Consider the following 22,390-nt stretch of genomic DNA (forward strand, 5'->3'; position numbering starts at 1 on the left):
GTTATTCTTTAGCCTTTGAAATGATGCGGAATATGAAAATTTCACTGAATAAAATATGAAAGTCTTTTTCGTTCAAAGGCAAAGTTATGAAGAATGTCCGAATGATTAAAATGCCACCCTAATGGCCCAACTATCTGTAAGTCTGTCGATCTCGTGCTGCGTTTGTTTACTTGCATCCTTTACAGGTAGCTCATCTGGCGGTGGGAGAGCCTCTTCCGTCCGGACCCGCCACCCACTCCGCCGCCCAGGTGGGCCAGGCTGACACTCAGGCCCGACTCGTAGGCGGTCTGCGTCTGGGATCGGGTTTCGTTGTTCACCAGGGAGCAGCTCGGCAACGTGTGGCAGTAGCGGCGCAGTTGCTGCTTAAAGGCGGCCGTTGTCAGGGTGTACAGCACGGGATTGAGGGCGGAGTTCACCGGCAGAACCAGAACCGCCAGCCACGCATACAGATCCGGTGAAATTGTGCAACCTGCAGGTGGAAAGGCCATAAATATATTACCATAATATGGCCATATAGGCATCGCAATTACCTGACAGAGCTGCCACTTTCACGACGATAATTGGCAACCAGCAGGCGCAGTCGGTGGTCACAATTATGGCGAATCTGGTTAGGAAAAGGATATAAAACCGAAATATTTAAAAGAGAATGGATAAGAGATGTAATAAAGGTTATTTTAAGGTATTCCCCTAATAAATTGGATGGATATTAACAGAGATATGGCCATCGAATGGCCCATATTTGCACTCCCCACAAATTTTCGAAGGGGATCCCCTAGAAAAATTAAAAAAAAATGGATCCAAAATTTAATCCTAGGCTTAGATGCAGATTTATAGCAAATCGATCCACAAATCGTTTAAGGTATTCCGTTTTAGAATCGGATGGATATTAACAAAGATATGGCCATCGCAAGTGGCCAAAGTTGCACTCCCCACAAATTTTCGATTTTCGAAGGGGATTCTCCAGAAAAATTCGAAAAAAAGTGGATCCAAAAATGTAATCCCAGGTTTTGATGCAGATTTATAGCAAATCGATCCACAAATCGTATAAGGTTTTCCGTTTTAGAATCGGATGGATATTGACAAAGATATGGCCATCGCAAGTGGCCAAAGTTGCACTCCCCACAAATTTTCAATTTTCGAAGGGGATCCTCCAGAAAAATTCGAAAAAAAGTGGATCCAAAAATGTAATCCCAGGTTTTGATGCAGATTTATAGCAAATCGATCCACAAATCGTATAAGGTTTTCCGTTTTAGAATCGGATGGATATTGACAAAGATATGGCCATCGCAAGTGGCCAAAGTTGCACTCCCCACAAATTTTCAATTTTCGAAGGGGATACCCTAGAAAAATTTTCAAAAAATGGATACAAAAATTTCTTCTCAGATTTTGATGCAGATTTGTGGGGAATTGATCCTAGAATCGTTCAAGGTACGCCGCTTAAGAATGGGATGGATTATTGACCAAACTAAAGACTTAAATCGTAGCCATGATGAAGTCGCAAATCTTTAAGAGAGTTTGAGAAAAATGTGCGTTTCTTAGGAGCTGTGCTTAATACAGAAACTATTCAGGTTTAATAAATATTTAAGTTTCTAATTAGAGAGTAATGTGAGGTATATCTTACCGCGTGGCCACCACGTTCTCCCGACCACTGTGGGTGCTCCGCATGCCGCCGCCGGAGTCTCGAATGGCCTGCAGCATCCTTACGTAGGAGAAGAGGATAAAGACCAGGGACACGGTGTTGATGCAGATGAAGAGCAAGGCGGAGTACTCCCAGCCCTGTGGAAGCCAAACGATACAGATATAATAAATTAAAAGGAAATCGGGGCGGGGGAGATTACCTTCGTGTAAGGATCATGGATGTGCAAGGATAAACAGACGCCATTGTTGCCGTAGAAGTGGTTGCCGAAATAGGGATTGGGAAGGAGTGGGGCGGCGGCCAGGCCGAAACTGATGCCCCAAAGGAGCAGCAGACGCAGGACAATGCTGCAGATAAATATTTACATATTCGTTATTTATTTGTCTTTTGTGATATTATTTTTACGGTCTTAAATAAACAGAAACACATGTTTTTAGAGCAAACTCTGGCAATTCAATTTATTAAATGCATTTCTCTTGATTCATGTAGTGCCATGTTGATTCTCCAAAGATTACGATGGTCTTGGATCAAGCATCACGTACTCACCACTCAACCATTGTTTGACCTTTTCAAAATGATTTATCCCTTCTGGGCCGGCCACTTACCGTATCCTCTCCGTGTCCCGGGGCTTCAGGGGTCTCGTCACCGACATCAGACGATCCCAGGTGACCAGGGTGAGCAGCAGCGTCGACGACTGGCAGCTGAAGGTGCTCAGGAAGCCTACACGGCGTATACATAATTTACATTAACATAATAGAGGTCAAGGGGTGGCCGGAGGACCGGAGGTGGTCGTACGCACCTGCAAAGGCGCATAGACTGCTGTGGCGCCAGGCCTCCTCATATTTGAGATACTCGCCGCGAAAGTTAATGTCCGCACTGGCAATCAGCGTCAGGTAAATGCCCATGAGGAAGTCACTGGCCGCCAGGTGTCGGAGGTACAACGAGTGCTCCACGTTGCTTCGCGATTTGTAAAAGTATCGCCCGAGGAGGACCAGAAGATTGCCGACCACGGCTATGGAGGCCATTACCCAAACGCTACACTCGGAAAAAATACACAAGAATTAAAAGAATAATTGGGTATTAGGATGGAGGATTATCCTAAAGTCCCTGGATATATGTTTCTATGAGTAATAGGCTATTAAGTCCTCAAAGTATTTCTCTCAATGATGACCAAATAAATCAAAATGATTAATTTGAAACATTCTTTTCTTTAATCTCTGTCATAAAATCCCTAAAATATAATTTTGTTGAGATTAATAACGTGGATTATACAATTCTAATCTAGATTCTGGATAGAAAATAAACCTATTTTTTTCATAGTGCAGTGCTACAAAAATATATAAATATAAATAAACCGCCACCTTTGTAGAAATAACAGGACTACCTTGACTGGGGACAATTGTCCTCTTGCCTGTGGCCATAAATTCAGGTAATTAAAGGAAATTTAAGTCAACACTTTGGGCCAGAATTGTTGCAACTGGCCAGAAGGGGAGAGTGTCGGGTGGTCCTGTTCTGCTTCTGTGGCTCGCACAATTGGCAATTGCCCGGGTGTCTCATTATTGCAATTCCTGCTGACCAGCAACGGCGGCAAAGGATGTGCCAGGACGAGACCTGGCTGCAAACTACAAACGCTGACTCCGGACTCCTTGACAATTATGGACATAACACCAATGGCAATAGAGGGAGAGTGGGCTATAATTTATGCCAGTTCTGGGCCACTTCAATTGGCCCTCTTGGCCTGATGATGATTGAGCGGAGGCTTCATTTGGCCAAATCACAGGATGCTTTGCCGGTAATTTGACTAAATAAATAGAAAACTTGCGAGTTGCGTCCGAAGGTCAAAAGGCCAAGGAAATAAACTATTCGAAAAGCCATTTAACCCGAGAGTTTACCCCATCGCAGGTTATGGTCTTTAATTAAGTTTATACATTTGGACAGAGTCCTTTAAAGTCCTTGAAGATATAGAGATACTTCCACTTCCACCTGCAGCCAGGAATTGCAGTAAATTTTCACAAAATTCTCTCCAGGGCACTTTCTCCGAGAAGCAGAGAAAGCAGAGAAAAGGGAAAGCCAGGTGGCTAATAAAACCAAAAAACCAGCTGAGAGCAAAGTGCAAACTGGAAAAGCGGAAAACCGGAAAACCGGCAAAGCGGGGAGCCGGAAAATAGCGGAAAAACCGAAAAGTATTTAATTTTTATGAAAACGTCAACTTGGAATAATGAAATAATGTACTAAGCACAAGAGTAAATTCTCCCTTCAGGATGCCAGGATGCTTTTTCTTTTTCTTTTTCTTTGTTTTTGTTTGTCTGGTGTGTTTGCTTTAAGGAGTTGTGTGTTTGTGTGTGTGTGTTGCCAGGACTTGGCCAGGACTCGAGAAAAAACCCCCTAGAGATGAAGATGTAGATGAAGGCAGGGATAGAGTGTGTGTGTGGTGTGTGTGTCTGTAAAATTTTTGCGAAAAAGCAAACAAACACGATGGGAAACGTAATTTTCATTTGCAACAGGAAGACATATCCTTGAAGAGGACGACGTTGTGGCAGGCAGCCAGATAATCACTCAGTAGACTTGATGACAAGTGACTGCCGGTTGTGTTGCCAGCATCTATGTAGTCCTTGTACCCCTTGTAGTAGTCCTTCCATGCAAGGTCCTTCCATTTCCATTTCGCCATTTGCCAGTCGCTTGCTTATTTGTTTTTCAAAGCAGCTACTTGGCAGAAGAAGTGGAATGGGACCCAATATTTGGGCCTCTTCATGGGATGCCACACAAATTAGTCAAAGAAAATAGGTAAATTATTCGATTAGGGACATCAAGGTCAATAGGGTCTATAGGTCCAAAAATGAGGTAGTTATTGTAGATCTCTTGTAAGATACTTAAAAATATCCAAATCCAAGTAGTCCAGTTCCTATATACTCTTTAAATCCAAATCCTAGCAACCCTTTGGACATACTGACAGTATTAGAAAAATTCCCCAGAGGTATAGGGGCCAGACTCGATCTGAATCTCAACCGGTACAATCAACATTGTTCGTTTCGTGATCAGACCCCTCCATCCAAAAAAAAAAATTACAAAAATTTTTTTCAAATTGAAACGCAATCAGAAGAAGGGTCGGTAACCATTTTCGGCAACTATTAATAATAAAAAAAGGAACGGCGAAATGTTGAGCGAATTGGATATGGGACCGGTGATCAGCCGGCGCCGTGGAGGTGGAGCAGCCAGCATTCAGGAGGAGACGGTTCGCACCATGGGCCAGGGCTTTGGATTCGGCGCTGTGCCGGCCAGGGTGATGCTGTCACTGAACGAGAATCATGCCGGTGAGGGGCAGGAGAACGAGACTGCCACGGTGGGCGGTCCGAACCAGGATCAGAATAATCAGATGCAGGTCCGATTGCTGGTGCTGCGCGAGCGTTTGCATCAGGCGATGTACAACTGAGAGGCACCAAGCAGCCAGTACTTAGCCAGTCCAAGCTTAAACAATGGCCGGCAAAATTTCAATTTAAATAAAATTCAATAAGGACTATAAATAGTTGTTTATTATTTTTGAAAGAATTTTTGACCCTCGCATCCATAATTAGAGCACTGTTCCCCCCCATTATATGTATTCTCCTCGTATATCCTTACCAATTAACTTCCCATTTGAGAGCATTCCAACATCCTGTAATCATCCTTGTAGGCAGGATAGTGCCCAAATGACTTTACTAATTGCAGGAATGCCTGGCCAGACTTGCAATTGCGATTGCAGAAGTTCGAGTGCCATAATGACAATGATTTAATTGCTGTCTAATGAATGCAAGTTTCTCGCACCAACCGCAAAGCAAACCGACTACCCAAAGGGCTCTTAGCCTGATTAAATGGGAGACCAAGGACTAAGCCCTAGCTGGGACTTACCTGCCGCGCAGAATCTGGTTGTCCAGGAGGTGGAGTTGGCTGCTGATTCCGTCGCCGTGTGGATGACAGACCCGTACCTGACTGGCGGCACTGCACAAATGGAACCACGAGAAATAGCTAGACAGGAAGACAAAAAAAACAAAGGGTTTATTAAAGGACTTTCCACCTTAAAACATAGATTGGCCTTTTCTTAAAGACACCATGTATTTTCCACCGTGTACTCAAAGGATGTGCCATTGGTTTCAGGATGTATCGGTCATAACCATTACCGGGTTTAGGGTTTTGGGTCTCAAATACTCACATGTAATTCAGGCTGCTCAGATTCTGTAGAACCCGCGGATCGAGTGTCTGGAAACGATTGCCATCCAACAGCAGGGATGTTAGGTTATGCAGGCAGGCAAAGGACTCCAGGTCGAACCTTTCCAGCCGGTTCTCGTTCAAGTGCCTGATGGGTGAAATGTAAAAAAATAACCCGAATTGTTAGGGCTGCGGTTTTATGGTTCGAAGCATAAAAGCCAAGCTATGGTTTTGTTTTTTTTCTGTTCGTCCTGTGGTGTGGTGTTAGTCTTTTATTTTACATTTCCCCATCCAACCTATTGCTTATTTGCATTTGCGATTTGCAAAACAGAGCTTAGGATGTTTCCTGTGGCATTTCTTCCATCTGAAAGTTTCATCATTAAAGTTGCTTCACCGATGCCACGGCACGTATCCGTTTAGCCAGTTTTCCTTTCGATTTAGGCCCCGAGTTTTGTTTTGTTATTTTTTTTTTTTTATATTCAGAATGCAAATCATCGGAGGCCTTCTCAATATGCATTACATCACTATTTTGGAATGTGGCCGGAGTTTAGTTAAATGAAAAACTGTCAGCTTTCAGCTCTCAGTTCTCGGTTCTCGTTCTCCAACAAGCCAACAAGGATAGCCCCCCCCCATGGGGCTCCACATTATTGATAAATTAAATTCCTCGGCCGTGGCGAAAACTTGAACGGCAATAAATCCAAATGACACTTTCTGCCACAGCCCCCTCTCCCACAGGCATCCTCCCACCCAGCCTCGCCTCAAATCATTCTACTCCTTCGTTTTCGGATCAGAGGTCCTGTCGAAGAGGTCCTTTGGCCAGGCGTATTATTTTATGGAAGATGGGAAAGCCAAGGAAAATCCGTCAGAGGTCAGGGTAGAGTGACACTTATTTGTTATAGGGATACCCTGGATTTATGAGGGCTAAGAGGGGCTATTAGGTGCTAATTTTTAATTTTTTAAGTTTTGTTTTAAATGTTAGTATAATTTTCTACTTACAATCCTTGCAGATTAGTCAGATTACAGAATGTTTCTTCTCTTATATAAGACAGACGATTTCCCGCTAGAAATCTTTAAGAAATAGACATAGAAATAGTTTAGAATTAAGTTTAAAATTAAATTAATAATATATACTAGTTCTACTCACAGAAACTGTAAGCGTGGAAAAGGAAAAGCCTGTTTATAAATATCCTCAATCTGATTCTGCGCCAAGGACAACGTGATTAGGTTCCCAAGAGTTCGAGGAAACATTAAAGAATCCAATCTTGTTATACGATTTTCATTCAGATAGCTTTGGTAATCAAGAAATGATAATAAATTTGTTTTAGCCCTTAGAAAGACTTTAGAATTCTTTTTTGAAAAAACTTACAGTCTTTCCAATTTGGTTAAATGAGCAAAAACCTCAGCCTCAAAGCTTCCTATTAGATTGCCGCGTAAATCTCTTTATATAAAAAATAATAATAATTTAAATAAAAATATATATTACATAAGTAATTATTTGAAAAAATAAAAATTCAACTTACAACTCCTCCAAATACGGCAAATTGGAAAAATCGTTGCGATTTAGTGTCTCCAGTCGGTTTCGTGCCAAAATTCTGCAAAACAGATAAAAAATCTCATTTTAATGCCGCCAAGCTGGCCAACAAAAACCTGGCCAAAAGTCTGTACATATATCTCGATTTTAATTAGCCATTAAGCACTGCACCCACATCTCCTACAGAGATGTCCTTTAACCATTTTCCTGGCCATTTTCTGGGCCATTTTCTCTGCATTTTTCAGTCAGAACCGGCCTGGCAAAGTTTCCAATGCAATGCCAACTGCAGCTGTGCCTCCGGATTTGCCATCATCCAGTTGCCATTCCGCCGGATAGAGCCCCAGACCCGGAGACGTAGCCGGAGACATTGCCGGAGTAGGACTCTGCCAGCACATTTTCCGCCGCAAAAGTGTAACTGAGTTGTTTATGTGTTTTTGTGTGTCGGCAGTTTTGTCTATTTTCCAGGGCATTCCCCGCCAATCCGGGTATGATGGATGGCTCTGGGCTACGGCTACGACCATGAAAAAGTGGCTAATAAACCTTGTCCCACCAAAAGCCATGATAAATCTGCCCGAAATCAAATTGTTGGCAATTGATTTGTTTGCTTTGCAAAGGGATGTCTGAAATGTCTTGTTTTTTGACCAAAAATTAATTTAATTATTAAAGTATTAACTAGCTCAATATTTTTAGGAAAAATTTAAGATTTAATGAAGTTCTAGCAAGGCTTTAAAACATATTTCTAGTTATTTTTTATAATTTTAAAAATACAATCTAAGAAGTCTAACTGCCTTGTCTCCTAAAACATTTTAGTATTTTCTTCCTAGAAAGTCTTCTTAATTTTAATTTTATTTCTTAGCTTTAAATATTTCTAAATTTAGTTAAATATATTTGATTAAATACTTTATATTCCCCTTTAATTTTGAATAATTTTTCCTTAAATTTAATCACTTTATTTAATGGTGATTTTATAAAAACCAGGTCATACCCATTTCAGATAGGATTTGTTGTGTGGCCTTTTTAGCCTTTGTCGCTTTTAGCCTTTTGCCAGCTGGCTTTGTTGTTGTTGTTTCCTTTTAACCTTCGGGGGCGGAGCTTGGCAAGTGTGGGCGTGGCCACACCGGTACGAGTCAATGCACAAAACAAGCTGAAAACTTTTTACAGTCTGTGCTAATATTTTTATGCTCGCAGGCAAAAAAATTCAACAACAACAAAAAAAAAAAGGATACCGAAAGGAAGAGGCACGAATGGAATGCCGTGTGGCACATTGTCAGTTGGCTTTAATCTCGTGCCCCAAACAATGGCCCAACTTTATGACCAATGGGCCAACACAAAAGGCCTGACATCAATGATTAGCATCAGTACTGAGTGTGGGAGTGTGCGTTTTCGGCCAAATAATCGAGTCACTACGTTTATTGGCAATTACTGGATTTTTGTCATTTAGCACCTCGGGTCCAAAAATAATCGAATGGCAGAGTCCTTTTTTATCGCAGCATATCTCAGGACCCTCCCCCCCTTGAAAAACAACAACAAATTGCAATGCTGGTACAGTTGTGTCTAAAATTTATAGTTCGTTTTGGCCAGCTTTGTCTTATTTGATTTATGTTTAATTATGCATATGTTTAATTAGCAATTGAGTGCACAATTGTATAAATTGGCAATAATTTAGGAAATTATTTATAAATTAGGCACTATTCGAGACCGAATTGTGGTCTACTTTAAAGGGGAAATAAATATTTCTATTCATGTACTCAGACCTTCGTGAAAAAGCCTCAATAACATCCATTTTTTCAATTGCCAAATTCATATTCCCAACCGGAAATGGTTCGTAAAGCATCAAGAAGAACATGGCGTTAATGGCGGACGGAAGTCGCATAACTCCCGTTAATGAATATCGAGTGAAAGCGATGCCGGGTACTTACAGAATCCTCAATTGATTGCCCTCGGGAAAGAAGTGTTCCGGCAGATGTGGCAATTTATTATCGTCCATATAACTGAAATGGCATTAAAAAAAAAAAGGGCGAAAAAATGGTGGAAAATTATTAAAGTCTCAACTGCAGTCCAGGGCCAATCGAAGTAAACAGCAAAGTTGCGAGTGGAAAGCAACAAAATATGCCAGTTAAGTGCACATAAATAATGAGACTTAATTATGAGTTATTGTTTGGAGAGAAGTTGGTAAGTAAAAGGATATAATATATTTTGGAGAGAGTTTTTTAGATTTTATAAAGAATATTTTATAGTTTTTTAGAGAGTAGAAAGACAAGACTATGAACTATTTGTTAAAAATATTGTTAATAATTAAAGCCCACTTACAGTGTCCTTAGTGTATTGTTAGCCAGAACATCAAAGGCATGCGAGGCAATCTCACGGATAGAGCAAAACTTCAGGACTCTGGAAAGGAAAATAAACAAACGAAAAAATCAGAGAAAAACCACAAAACTCAGACGCGGGCCAGGCGAGTGTGAATAAAACACAATAAATATGAGATTCAATTGTAAACTTCGCACAATGGCGGGCACAGGCACAACTTTCGGTTCAAGTCCTGCCGCCACGCCCCCAATTTAAGGGGGCAATGATATATCCTTAAGGATAATAATGCGCTTTGTTTTCGTCGTCGGCTCATTGTTTTGTTTTGTTTTTGGCCCGAAACTTGAAGCTCATTTGTTTTTGGAGCAAATACGAGGACTAACAAGTTAGACTTGCATTTCAACTTCATTAGAAAGTTGGGGGAATTGTTTATGCTTTTCGCTATATTCTGTTGAAACTTTAAATTAATTTTATATATTTTATTTAATATTCAGACTGTTTCCTTCGAGATATGCACCCATGTGAAGGGTGCTTAAATTATTACACTTTTTACATGGTTTCCATTTCAATAAACTTAATGGGCCAATAAACTCAGTTTTTTTTCTTATCAAAAACAGGCATTTGTTTTTGGTCTTTTTTTTTATGGCTAAAAATTGGAAAATGTCAACCTAATTTTAAACACAATTGTTTTCTGGTTTATTTCTGGGAAAAGCTATAAAACCAACAGAGCCCATGTGTTCACAGCGGAGGTACATAGGTATTTATTTTGTCATCCCCTCTCGAAGAAAAAAAATATAGGATATTTATATCCCTGACACAACATATCCAGAGGCAGATGAAAAAAAAGAAACAGAAACATCATTTAACACCAAATCTAGCCGCGAAATCGTGGGAAAAACAAAATAAATGTGGGCAGTCGGATGACTTGTTGAAAATATCCTCAGGACATGGCGAAAATAAATGGCCAAACAGGACACGCTTGCCATTTCAAATTGCCGCAGGGCTTTGGGTTTCCCTGGTAGATTAGAAGGACATTTGTGGCAACCATTTTGGCATTAAATTCCCGCCAAGATTCGGCGGAGAAACACTGAAAATATTTCCATATCAGTATCATCAATTTTTTTGTTGTGTAGAGGACATTAGAGGATGTGTACACCCCTCTCATTGGTTAAATTTATACCTAGTTCGTGCTTAAGCTTAAAAGAAACACGAAACAAGGAACAGGAAACGGAGCCAGAAGGATGTGGCATGTCCTGCGAGCAGCGTCCATTGCACATGTAGCACGATTGTCTGGTTTAAGTTCGCCTGGAATGTCCTTTGGCAGAGTGACACATAAACTGCAACACGCAGCCTGCTCTCTGCTCTTCTCTGCATATGTTTGTCCAGGAAGGAGACGAAAAATAGAGGCAAAAAGGGATATGGGGGGCGTGGGCTTATCCTTCTGCTTCAATGCGGCTTCTAGTTTGTACGTAATTTGTATGTAGCGTGTGCTACTCGTACAACGACTACTTAAAGGCACCATTAAGGACACAGCATGGCGCTAATATTCAATGCGGTCTGCCAGTGTTCTCTGATGTCCTGATCCACCAGTCCACCAGGACCGGCCAGGGAGCCGGGAGCCGGGAGCTTCCTTAAAAATTTGAACATCCCTTACAGCTGGTTGTATTTCAGTTTTAATTAAGAACCGAAAGGATGGTCAACTTACAAGCTCTTTAAGTCCGGCAGTCCATTGAAAAAGTTCACATCAATCGTTTCGAAATTGTTGCCTGTTAGGTCTCTATTAAAAAAACGATTCGAAAAGTTTAAAAATATTAAAAACAAAATGGGGAAATTATACGCACAATGTTGCCACCAGGCGTTGCGGCAGACGATCCGGAAGAGCTTTCAATTGCTGGAATCGGCAAAGGAATTGATCCCCGCGACAAGGACAGCTGAAATTATCATTACGCCAAACTGAAAATGATTAAAGGATAATAAAAAGCTTGGGAGATACCAAAAAGTATTGGAAACTAGTCCAATATCAAAAAAAACTTACGACAATCGCCAATTGTGATGTTATCATTGATGCCGAAGAACTGTTTCCGGAAAAGATGGTCCCAGTAGTTGTTGTCCGCCTTGTTGTCGCAGTTCTTCTCGTCGGAGGCATCGTCGCACTGGACAGTGCCATCGCAATTGGCCCTCTGGGGCACACACTGGGCCGTACTGTTGCAGTGGAAATAGCCATCGAGGCACTTGTCCATAGCATCGGGTTCCAGGATAATCGAATCCTGTATAAATGAGATCATTTTGCGGGCGGGAGCTTCCTCTTTCGCGGGCTTTTTATCGATTAATGTACTCGATTCCGTTCCGATTCCGGTTCGGGTGCTCTCCGAGGATCCTTGAGCGGAACCTGCGAGTGCGAGCAGGAGGGCAAGCAGAATAGGGATGGAGAAACGATCTAGAGATGGGAAATTGAAAAGAGATTAGTTTAAATCGATAAGCGAAAGTAACCGTTTTTTGAAATTTAAAATCTAATTTCCAATTATAAATAGCAGAAAAACTATAAATAGCTAATCTCCAACTATCCAGGAAGTGATAGCCATTTAAGTATTTAAAATCAGAAAGCCAAAGCAATACTTTTTTCTCAGTTTTTTTGGCCAGAGGGAATCCACAAACGTAAGCAGAACAAAATATAGAATTCAAACGAACATCTGCTCCATAAATTTCTTTAGCAAATGGGGCCGAAATATTTGTTTAACCAATTAAATGGGTTAATTAGCATCCGATTAGCTTTGAGCAGGAAGAGGGGCTGCTTTTTGGCCTATTCATTGATATTTATCTTGATGAACTTAACGAAAATACACGCTGGTTGGAAATATGAATATAAATATGTACATATATGTTGAGTTTGGGAAAAGAAGATGTTGTCAGTGCATTTATCATTTTTAACGATTGCATTAAATGCGTCGCAATAACCGATATGGACATGGACGCCCCCACACGGAATTGAAATCGATTGGCGGCGAGTTGCAAAATATCTGGAGAGTTGCAAAAAAATTGTGAATATTGCAAATATGTAAAATATGTAGAGTGTATTGTATTTATTGTAATAAAAATTACGCACAGTACATTTGTGGCCCAATGGCGATGAAAATGGCCCGTGAAATCCCTTCAATGCCTCTCCCGATTTCCATTTGCCCCACCGCCTGCTGCCGAATCCTTGAAGTCCTGGCGACATCGATAAGGCATCAACATCATCAGCATGACTGGCTGACTTTCAAATGGGCACTGAGATAGCAATTGGTTGAAAAAATAATCGAAATTGCCGTGTAATTATAATGAGAAAAAAAATCGCCGGCAAAAGGTAAACAAATGCAAATCAAATTAAAATGAATACCTGTCCGAATGGGATGAGAACTATTGACTTTTTCGCCCCGCAAAAAAGGATTAATTTCTGCATAAATCATACTAGCATTATGGAGACAATAGGATTAAAAATTCGCAGATAATTATAGAGTTACAAAATCAGAAATCAAGAAATAAATAAATGGAAAATTCCCAAACATATGGCTTTCCGCGCCTCTGTCGCCAATCGCGATACAAAAAAAAGGATACCGACAAGGATCCGGCGATTGCATTGCAGGTCATAACTCAGACAGAGGAGAGGACAACGGATTGCAATTACGAAGGATAAGGATTGCTACAAGGACAACAATGAGAATGAGAATGGGAATGGGAAATGGAGGAGATGACTCCATAAAAGTGTAATTAAGCGCGGCATCTGAGGCGCGAAAGGATACGGAATACGGGATAAGAACCGGGACAAGGACAAGGACAAGGACATTGAGCATTTGACACGTGTTGCTAATGTGCATGTTGCTGGAGCAGGAGACTCCTCCTCCACGTCCAACAAGTCCTCCCAAATCCAATTCAATTCAAACCCTTGCCGTCGGCGTATCAACGTTTTGTCAACACATTTTGCCGCAAATTGAAATGCTTGGACTTGGGCAGTCGGCTACCGGAAATGATTGATGATCCCACAATCCAGGACATCCAGGATACCGAGGTGAGAGCGATAAAATAAAAAAAATCAATGGAAGTGCAAGTCCTACAACTTTTTAAATCATAATTTCCCCATTTGAGCCTCTCAACTGCACTGGGAAAAAAAGTAACATAAACAAATATAATCCAAACAATTGTAGGGAAAAATGTTAAACAACTCGAAGATATATTTTTTTTCACATTCTTTCTCAGTTTACAAAAATATATTTATGAATTCCACAAATACTCCTCGCTACTTGCACTGCAAAGAATTCTGAAACAAAGAAAAGAATTTAACGATTTCTAACAAGCCATAAAATCCCAATTAAATATTTATTCAAGGGCTGTGTACAGTGAAAAAAAAATGTAGTTTAAAGTCAACAAATAAAGAGGAATTAGACCAAGATTCGTCCTATAATTTTCTATAATATTCTTCAAGTGCTTCAGGAGCAGATTAGTTGCCCCCTGGGATTTGTTTATCCAGTCCTGACCCTTGCCTTTGCTTTATATCCTGGCTTCCCCTTCTCTCCACCTCATCCACCTGCCTTGGCCACGAAAATAGCCTCAAGAGGTGAAAGTTCCAAGTGTCTGGGACCTGGGACCTGGGCGGGGCACAGCAATTAAAACAAACGAAAACCGAATTGGAATTCACCAAAATAGAAGTCAATTGTGCTCAATGCCAATGTAAACAAATGGTCCGCAGTTCGTTGTCCGATGTCCGTTGTCCATTATGGTTCAGACTGTCTGTCAGACTGTCTATCTGTTGATTCTAAATATTTAATTAATAAGTAAGAAACTTCCTTAAATTTACTTAAAGAATTGATATGATATTTGTAATTATAAGTACTTTGGTTTGATGTAATTCAGTAGGTCCGCTTAAAGAAGAGTGTTTTGTTAAAATTTTATAAAGGTATGTATATGTTTGTTTCAAAAATAAACCATTTTATTTAATGATATCTCACAGTTACCAGCTTACCTCCCCAAAAAGGAATATTTGATTTATTTGGGCAGCATATTAAATTGGATGGGAATTGGAATGGGAATCTGTATCGTCTGTATTACGACATGAACTAAAAACAGCTGAGAAATTCCAAAAGTTTTATTCACTGAAGAGTGTTTAGATTCAAACTGGCGTTCATCGATGTTCAGTATTCAATATTCAGTGTTCAATTTTCAGTTTTCAGTTTGGAATGGAATTTTTATACTCGAATCGAGGGAAGAAGGGAAAAAGTTTTTCTCTTTTTTGGCCAACAAAGTTGTAAACAAGAATCTGACTGGGCGGGCAACAACATTTTTAAAGAATTATAAAAACAGAAGCCAATGATAAACACACACACACACAAGTCCCAATAGATATATGTACATATATATTCCCGATCTATATATATGTATATATATAGACTCATTATCGTGCAAATCACTGACGGAGTTTTATTTTTAAGTTGGGCATTTTAAAGGCAAATGGCCGACACTTGAGGGGTCTGTCGGCACATGGCAATGGGTTAATTGTTAACCCATTAGGAACCGAATCACAGCCCACAAAGTGAGGCAACCACATTTAATTACTCTATGAAAATTAATCATTTGCATCTGGGCCTTTTTTTTCGGGAGGGGCTTTGTGTGTCAATAGTTTTTCCATTGTTTGAACTGCCGATGACAGTTGGAGCAACAAAACCGAATCTAAATGAAAATAAATGCGTTCCGAAATGGTTAATGTATAAGGTTGTGAGGGTCAGGGGTCAAGTGACAGAGACAGAGACACAATATCGAATAGAAAAAGGTCCTGGCAAAATTAAGCCGCTTCTAGGCAAGTTTTTGTGTGCAGAGAAAGAAATTAAAGGAATTTCATGAAAAAATAGGAAGAAAATTAAGCAAAAAATGTATAGAAAAAGGTCAAATTATATATTCTAAACTTGTAGTTTAAATCTAGAACTTTTTTGATAAAATTTGCATGTTTTTTGAATTATTTCTCCAAGTGCCAGAGCCCCCCATTTGGGCTTATTGGTTTCTATTTGCTTTCCCTTTTTTCTCTGTTAGGCTTCAATCAGGGAATTACGCTGGCCATTTTTCATTTTTCCACTTGGCAGGGTCAGAGGTCACATCACTCACACACCCATACCCACACACACACACGTCGACATATGTAAATACCGCCATTTTATCTCATATTCCTATTTGTTTTTTTGCCCGAAAATAGCATACTGATTTGGGTCCCTTGTCTTTTTAGCTTAGATTAGAAAAAAACGAAAAAAAGGGCATAATATTAATTAGATCAAAAGCTAATCCCCGGATATATACTACAGCTTTATTTGGGAGTCACAGGACGCCGGATAATATCACAGTTAAGTGTCCAAGGACCTAATCTACGACTCCAGTTGGCCAAGAAGAAAGTTGGGAAAGTTTTCCCTTCTCAAAAGTTTCGGGAAGGCAAACGAAAAGTTAAGTAAATTATTTCATTGATAGTTCTGGCTTTCTATCTTTCACTTTAGATAAAGAACTATTTTCAAAATATTCATCTTCTGGCGGATAATGTGTTTTCTTTAAAGACCTAATGTGTTGCCACTTCATTAGCGAGTGTTTTTGAACTCCCAGGAGGCCTTTATTGAATCATTCGCACTTTCACCGAAAAAGGACCCAACTCTCAATTACTTTTCCCATTTGGCAGGATGTGAGGCTTTTTCGGCAATCACTCAGTCCTCCTCCTAGGATCCTTGATGGTTACACACCGCTTCCGACTTGAACCCTAATGAGGCATAACCTTTATGGCAGCCGGCTCTCATGACTCTGTCATGGACAATCGAATTATGCCACACTTTAAAATGCCACCAAATAAAAATAAAAATAAAAATAGAAATGGTGAAAAATTATATGGATTACTTGATCAAGTTAAAAGCTGAGAACTGGACCCAAGGACCGAAATTTGATACGGAAAGTGGGGCGATGAGGACTTCTTTGGGCATCGATTAGCATCCCGTACTTTGGATAATGATATGGATACGGGATGCTAAGAAAAAAACACTTAGAAAAAATAGATCAGAGTTTAAATTTTTATTTTTTTAGAGGTTTCTAGATTTCTAGATTAAAAATTTAGGAAAAGTACTGGGTATGATTAGTTTTATAAAAATGTATTGATTTTTAGACTTAAAAGTAGGAAATAGTGATTATCAAACTCTTTTATGATATCTCTAGTATATATTTTCTGGTTTTTATGATAACTGGTACATCTTCTAAAACTCTGCAAGTACCAGGTATGAATAGTTCTATCAAAAATGAAGAAAATAAATAACAAAACCTCCAATCATTTAACACTTAGCCTTTCCGATTATAATAAATTTAAAATCTTCAAAGTTTCTCACAGTGCCTGGCTAGATGTTAATGGATTTGCCGGATAGGCCCACCCACATGAAAGGCAAGTGAAAACGGAGACTGGCCCCGTACATAAATAACGATTGCTCGTCGTATTCAAATTACCTAAAACCTAAAAAGCGATAGTGGAGTTGCCCGGCAATGGGTATTATTTTATCCTTCGTTTTTTTTTCTTTTTTCCAGTTAACTTCCCACCCAACAAAAAGTTGAGGCGAATTTTCCGCATATTTTCCGGGTTGAACTTGGCCAAGAGCGACAAGTTCATAAGTGGAAAATCGTTGCCCCCCTGGTTTCCACTTTCCACGGAAAATGGGGGGAATAAAAATTGGGGTTGCCCGCTTTCCCCTGGCTGAGTTACAAGTTGTTTTTTCCGCTTTTGACTTGCCAAAAAATTTAAGCTTAAGCTTTTTATCTAGGATTAGGTATTATTTACCAACGGAAAATAAAGTAAACCCGGATAATTGTAATTATTGCTAAGCTTTTTGTTAAATCTTTCAATTAATGACGTGGAAGGGCCGTACTCTATACGATATTATTCTCCATCATCCCCATATAGTTTTTTGCGAAGTAAATAGAATTCCATGGCGAGAAATTCCCTCTCCCATAATTAACACATTTCGTTTATCTCAGCGGCTCCACTTTAGTTATTATTTTTCGAATTAAAAGATGTGGTTTGGGCACTTTCCGCTCATAAGTTACGGTCGCCATGACACCATCCAGACTTTTGGGGGGGATTTCCCTAAGCCGTCAAAGCAGTTACAACTAATAACAGAACTTTTTCGGAGCATCAACCGTTGTCAGGCATCAGGCCAGCCCCATAACACTTTTGTGGTTAAGCCGCGAAAACCGCAAGGACGCAGGACCTTTCTACACCCGAAAAAACCAAAAAAAAAAAAAAAAACACAGTGCCTCGTCCTCGTTTCCACCTTACACGAGGCTACCCCCTTGATCCCCTGGCATTTGCAATTCATTCGAGCCCATAAATCTAAGCGCCACTACGCACTTAAACTTAATGACATTTTATTACAAAAATTAAACACTCTGTCCATTATTTACAATATATATTCTATACATATATTACGGGGATATAGCCCCCGTCCATAGTCCTTTGGTTTAATAACAAAAATTAATATGCAAATTGAAGGGAAATTTTAATTGAAAATCGTTTTTGGGCAAAGCCAGTGGAGTAGAAAGTTTGTTCAAAAAATGTCCTGTCCATCAAGTTTTTGAGGAAATAAAATGTATTTATATTTTAGCTACAGATTTGGAAAGGAAATTTTGAAAATAACTAACTTAATAGATCTTAAAATAGTCATAGACATTAAAAAAATCCAATTTGTTGAATTCTTTTCTTTAAAAACATTTCTTTCTCATAGAAAGTATTAGAAATTTAAACAGATTTGTAAGAAACGTTTACTTTAAACATTCCTTCTTTGTTTGAATTAAATTACAGAATTTACATTGCATTGCAATTAAAACTTTTGTTTACTAAAAAAAGCCCACAATTCCTTTGATAAACGTTAAGTGGCCAGCCAGAAACTAAGTTACACCGAATAGTCTCCAATAACAGACTATTGTTATATGTTTTAATTAAATTTTGTGTTAATTTCAGAAATCAGAAGCCTGCCACTCTGGGCTTGTCCGCAGATGGCCAATATCTTGGCCAGATCGACTGGACGGGTTTGTTATTCTCGGTTTCGATTTGTTATTTCGCGAAACTGCCAAACAAACATTGCGGATAAAGTAGATAAAAAAAAAAAAAATTATATATATTTATATATAGACATGGGTAATGGTCAGTGTCTGGAATCTATAACTGCATCGCATAAATATACAAAATAAAATTAAGAAGAATTTAAATGTTTATTTATTTGGAACGTACGCATGATCACTATTATTGACACTGGCATCTCGATCGGGGGCTTTCCAAAAAATCACACCAACAAAAAAAAAACTACAGAAACACCAAACAAAATATATATGTTTCTCGATTTCTTTTTAGGGATATAGCCGTTCGATCCGATTCCCTTATTTTTACTTTTCCGCGGCACCGCGCGTTCACTGCCAACGATAACAAAGAACTGAACACGGAAAGTGAACCGAAGCCGAGTGCCTGCAACATGTGGCATGAACGCGGCGGCGTCAGCGTCGGACTCGGCAGTCGGCATGTGGCCTGTGGCATGTGGCATGCCCTCCTGCTGCCCCACGCCCCATGCCCAATGCCCTAGCCCCAAAATCCCATCCCATCCATGCCCACTCATTCACCAAAACGACCGGCAATTTATGAATGAAACGAAAAAAGCTTTCCAGCCACAAAACAAATGGTTTTTCTTCAAGTTCAAGGTGGAAAGCCCTTGGCGGAAAAAGCTTCAATACTCCTTCGAGTGTGGAGGGGTTTATGTCCGCGAAGAAGCTTACATGACTCCAAGAGATCCAATCTTAAAGGGCATTATCAAGACTCATCACAAGTTTTGTGAAGAAAAGTTTCAAAAAGTTTACTTCCGTTTTAAGGGGGTAGAATCTTTAAAATATATATATATATATCCAGTCTTAAGACCCACAATATATAGTAGCCTATCTTAAGAAAGTACCCATATATAGTAATCTTCTAAGAAAGTCTTACCATCATCACTCAAACGGAGCCCACCCTGCGTATGATTAATATTTCTTTCCGATTTTAACTTTAACTTCCGGTTTCCATTTCCGCCTTGAAAACTTTTAAGAAACCTTTGTATTCTTCATAAATAACTTATTTAATAACATAATTTACAATAAAAATAAACAATAAATGACAAAAGTGATGAGAAAAAAAAATAAAAAAAAAATTTCATAAAATCCCTAAGTGTGTTTCGAACCCTACTCTCAGTAGTGGTGGTAATTGTTTCTCTGGTGGTGCTGTTGCTGCGCCAAGTTGGCCTGGGCGAAGATGTGCTCCAGCTCGGCATCGGTGAGCTGATCAAAGATGCCTCCCTGGCTGCCAACTCCGGCACTGCTGGAGCTCAGTGGAGACGGCTGGGAGCCGACGGGGGGCAGGTAACCTGGGCAGGGATTAAAAAAAACAATTAAAGAATCTTTTAAAGTGGATTTCAAAAATCAGAAAACTCACCTTCAGCTGGGGAGCTGCCGTATGGAGGCAGGAGCGTGATGGAAGGACGATTGTTGGGCGTGGCTGCCGAGGATTCGGTGGGCGGTTGGTAGAAGACTGGCTTCCACGGCTGCTGAGTGGGTCGGGCGGGTCCGGGAGCCGGCTGCTCAGGTTCCGGCAACTCCGGACTCTGTGGGATCTGCGGGGAGGCTATTCCGGTTCCGGATTCCGGGAGCACGGGTGTGGATCCTGGCAGGGGCACTATGCCGCCGGGAAACTGGGCCTCCGGCTGGACGAAAGTGGGCGGTTGCTGGGGCAGTGGTGGCTGAGGAGCAGCCGGGAAGAACTGGGTGGTTGTTGGCGGACTTGGGGCACTGGGGAAGGCGGGCACCGAGGGAACCGATGGCGCTGCCGGAGCTTGGGGGAATTGTGGAATCTGGGGAAAGCCTGGGAACTGGGGAATGCCTGGGAATTGGGGTATAGCAGGGATTTGGGGAATAGAAGGGATCTGGGGGATTGCTGGGACTTGGGGCACCTCCGGAGCTTCAGGAGCAGCTGGAATGGCGGGCTGGGCCGGTTGAGCAGGCTGGGCGGGCAGAGCCGGCTGGGCGGGCTGGAAAGTAAAGGTGGGCACTCCAGGGAACTGGGGGAACTGTGGGAATTGTGGAAACTGGGGCACCTGAGGCACCACTGGCACATCGACAGCCGGAGCTGGGGGAGTAGGCACTCCAAAGGTCACTGTGGGAGGGTTAATGGGCTGGAGGGGTTGCACTGGCTGAAGAGGTTGCACGGGCTGGACGGGTTGAAGAGGCTGAACCGGTTGCAGAGGTTGCACGGGCTGAATGGGGGTCACAGGTTGCACTGGCTGCAGCGGTTGCACGGGATTCAACGGCTGGAGAGGCTGGAGGGGCTGAAGAGGCTGTACCGGGATGGGCTGAACCGCCTGGACGGGCTGAACCGGCTGAACAGGCTGGACAGGAACGGCAGGAGCTGCAGGTGCAAAGGCCTGGACATAAGTGGGCTGGAAATAAACAGAAAATAATATTGAAATACTTCTCAAAACGCTCCAAAAAGCAAACCCACCTGAACGGCGTGCACATGGGCGTGGGCATGGGCGTGACCCGGAGCGTGGAAGTGGACGGGTTTCACGGCAGCTGGAGCCTGGAAGAGCAGCGGCTTCTGGTGCGGATAGTTGACACTGTAGGAGGAGACCAGGGCATTGCCAGGACGCAGGACATATGAGGGAATAGCTGCTCCAGTGGCGGCTGCCACTCCGGACGACAAGGCGGTGGCGATTCCAGCGGGTATGGCGGTGGCCAGGGCGGGAGACAGAGCGGGAGCCAGAGCAGGAGCCAGAGCGGGGGCTAGAGCAGGAGCCACGGCTCCAGCGGTGGGCAAGAGGGCGGCAGCGCCACCTAGTCCAGTAGGTGTGGCCAGCAGACCGGATCCGGAAGCCACCACAGGCTTCACCAAAGCATGGCCGTACTTCACAAAGTGCCCGTGATGACGATGGTGGCCAGGGATGGCCGCCAGGAAGGCGCTTCCTCCCGGCAACTGGACGCTGTAACCGTAGTGGGCGGCATAGGTCCTTGCCGGCCAGGGGGCGTGGCCGCCGTGAAGGATTCCGCGCTTATGCTTTCCGGTCGTCACTTCCGTTTCCTGTTGCGACTCAGTTACTTGGACGGGACTCTCCTCGACGGCCACTTCCGTGGTGGTGGGCGTGGTGCTGGGGGCAGGAGGCGTGGCCGAACGGGGGCTGGTGTGCCGGAGACGTAACCCACCAGCCTCCGCGCCACTAAACGTAAGAATTAAGCCAAAAGCCACTAAACTGGTAAGAAGTTGCATTTTTTCGTGATTTTTTTTTTTTAACTAAGAAGCTTAATTTATTATTTATTTTTTTTTTATTTTAGTTTCTTGTATTTTTTCGAGTGTAATCCGTTTAATTTGCAGCGTTATGTCAACGCTGCGATGTCTGCCAAGAAAATGAAATGAACTTCCTTGGTGGCTGTTGTATTTATAAAGCGGACATCGCTGTGTGTCCCAGTGTCCCACCGTACAGTGGTAACTGGCCCTGCATACCAAGCAGTCAATGGAAAAAGACAGACGCAGTGCATCCAAAAGAAATATCAAATAATTGTAAATAAAATAAAATTACGCGGCTCATCGGAATGGCCAACGGCAGTTGGCCAGTTTATGACTCTGGCTCTGCCATTTCACTTGCCGCAATCAGAGGCCCCAAAATCCACCCACCAGCACCAGTTGACCC

General features: G+C 41.6%; 2 protein-coding genes across 2 annotated transcripts; both read right to left on the minus strand.

The window, feature by feature from the left end:
• Positions 1 to 47: 47 nt before the first annotated feature.
• On the minus strand, positions 48 to 19,095 carry Lgr4 (Leucine-rich repeat-containing G protein-coupled receptor 4). The gene is made up of 18 exons (XM_017246978.3): positions 18,922 to 19,095; positions 11,689 to 12,090; positions 11,495 to 11,606; positions 11,359 to 11,430; positions 9,660 to 9,737; positions 9,269 to 9,340; positions 7,339 to 7,410; positions 7,185 to 7,256; positions 6,963 to 7,106; positions 6,815 to 6,886; positions 5,823 to 5,966; positions 5,522 to 5,638; positions 2,436 to 2,671; positions 2,242 to 2,356; positions 1,839 to 1,983; positions 1,622 to 1,776; positions 531 to 604; positions 48 to 469 (listed from the first exon to the last, which is right to left on the minus strand). The coding sequence occupies exons 1-18, from the start codon at positions 18,947 to 18,949 to the stop codon at positions 180 to 182; spliced, it is 2,400 nt and encodes a 799-aa protein (XP_017102467.2). The 5' UTR covers positions 18,950 to 19,095; the 3' UTR covers positions 48 to 179.
• Positions 19,096 to 19,739: 644 nt separating this feature from the next.
• LOC108128990 (uncharacterized) lies at positions 19,740 to 22,098 on the minus strand. The gene is made up of 3 exons (XM_017246895.3): positions 21,208 to 22,098; positions 20,146 to 21,145; positions 19,740 to 20,077 (listed from the first exon to the last, which is right to left on the minus strand). The coding sequence occupies exons 1-3, from the start codon at positions 21,967 to 21,969 to the stop codon at positions 19,902 to 19,904; spliced, it is 1,938 nt and encodes a 645-aa protein (XP_017102384.2). The 5' UTR covers positions 21,970 to 22,098; the 3' UTR covers positions 19,740 to 19,901.
• Between the last annotated feature and the right edge of the window lie 292 nt (positions 22,099 to 22,390).

Source organism: Drosophila bipectinata, chromosome XL (assembly GCF_030179905.1).
Source record: "Drosophila bipectinata strain 14024-0381.07 chromosome XL, DbipHiC1v2, whole genome shotgun sequence".
Lineage (NCBI taxonomy): Eukaryota > Metazoa > Arthropoda > Insecta > Diptera > Drosophilidae > Drosophila > Drosophila bipectinata.

Excerpts from the sequence above, each read along its gene's own strand:
- Lgr4 (XM_017246978.3), bottom strand. The coding sequence starts at position 18,949 with ATGCCAGTGTCAATAATAGTGATCATGC. Across the intron at positions 605-1,621 it reads GAGAACGTGGTGGCCACGCG|ATTCGCCATAATTGTGACCA; the intron begins GTAAGATATACC and ends TTTCCTAACCAG. Across the intron at positions 470-530 it reads GAAAGTGGCAGCTCTGTCAG|GTTGCACAATTTCACCGGAT; the intron begins GTAATTGCGATG and ends TTCCACCTGCAG.
- LOC108128990 (XM_017246895.3), bottom strand. The coding sequence starts at position 21,969 with ATGCAACTTCTTACCAGTTTAGTGGCTTTTGGCTTAATTCTTACGTTT. Across the intron at positions 21,146-21,207 it reads CCCATGTGCACGCCGTTCAG|CCCACTTATGTCCAGGCCTT; the intron begins GTGGGTTTGCTT and ends GTTTATTTCCAG. Across the intron at positions 20,078-20,145 it reads CGGCAGCTCCCCAGCTGAAG|GTTACCTGCCCCCCGTCGGC; the intron begins GTGAGTTTTCTG and ends ATCCCTGCCCAG.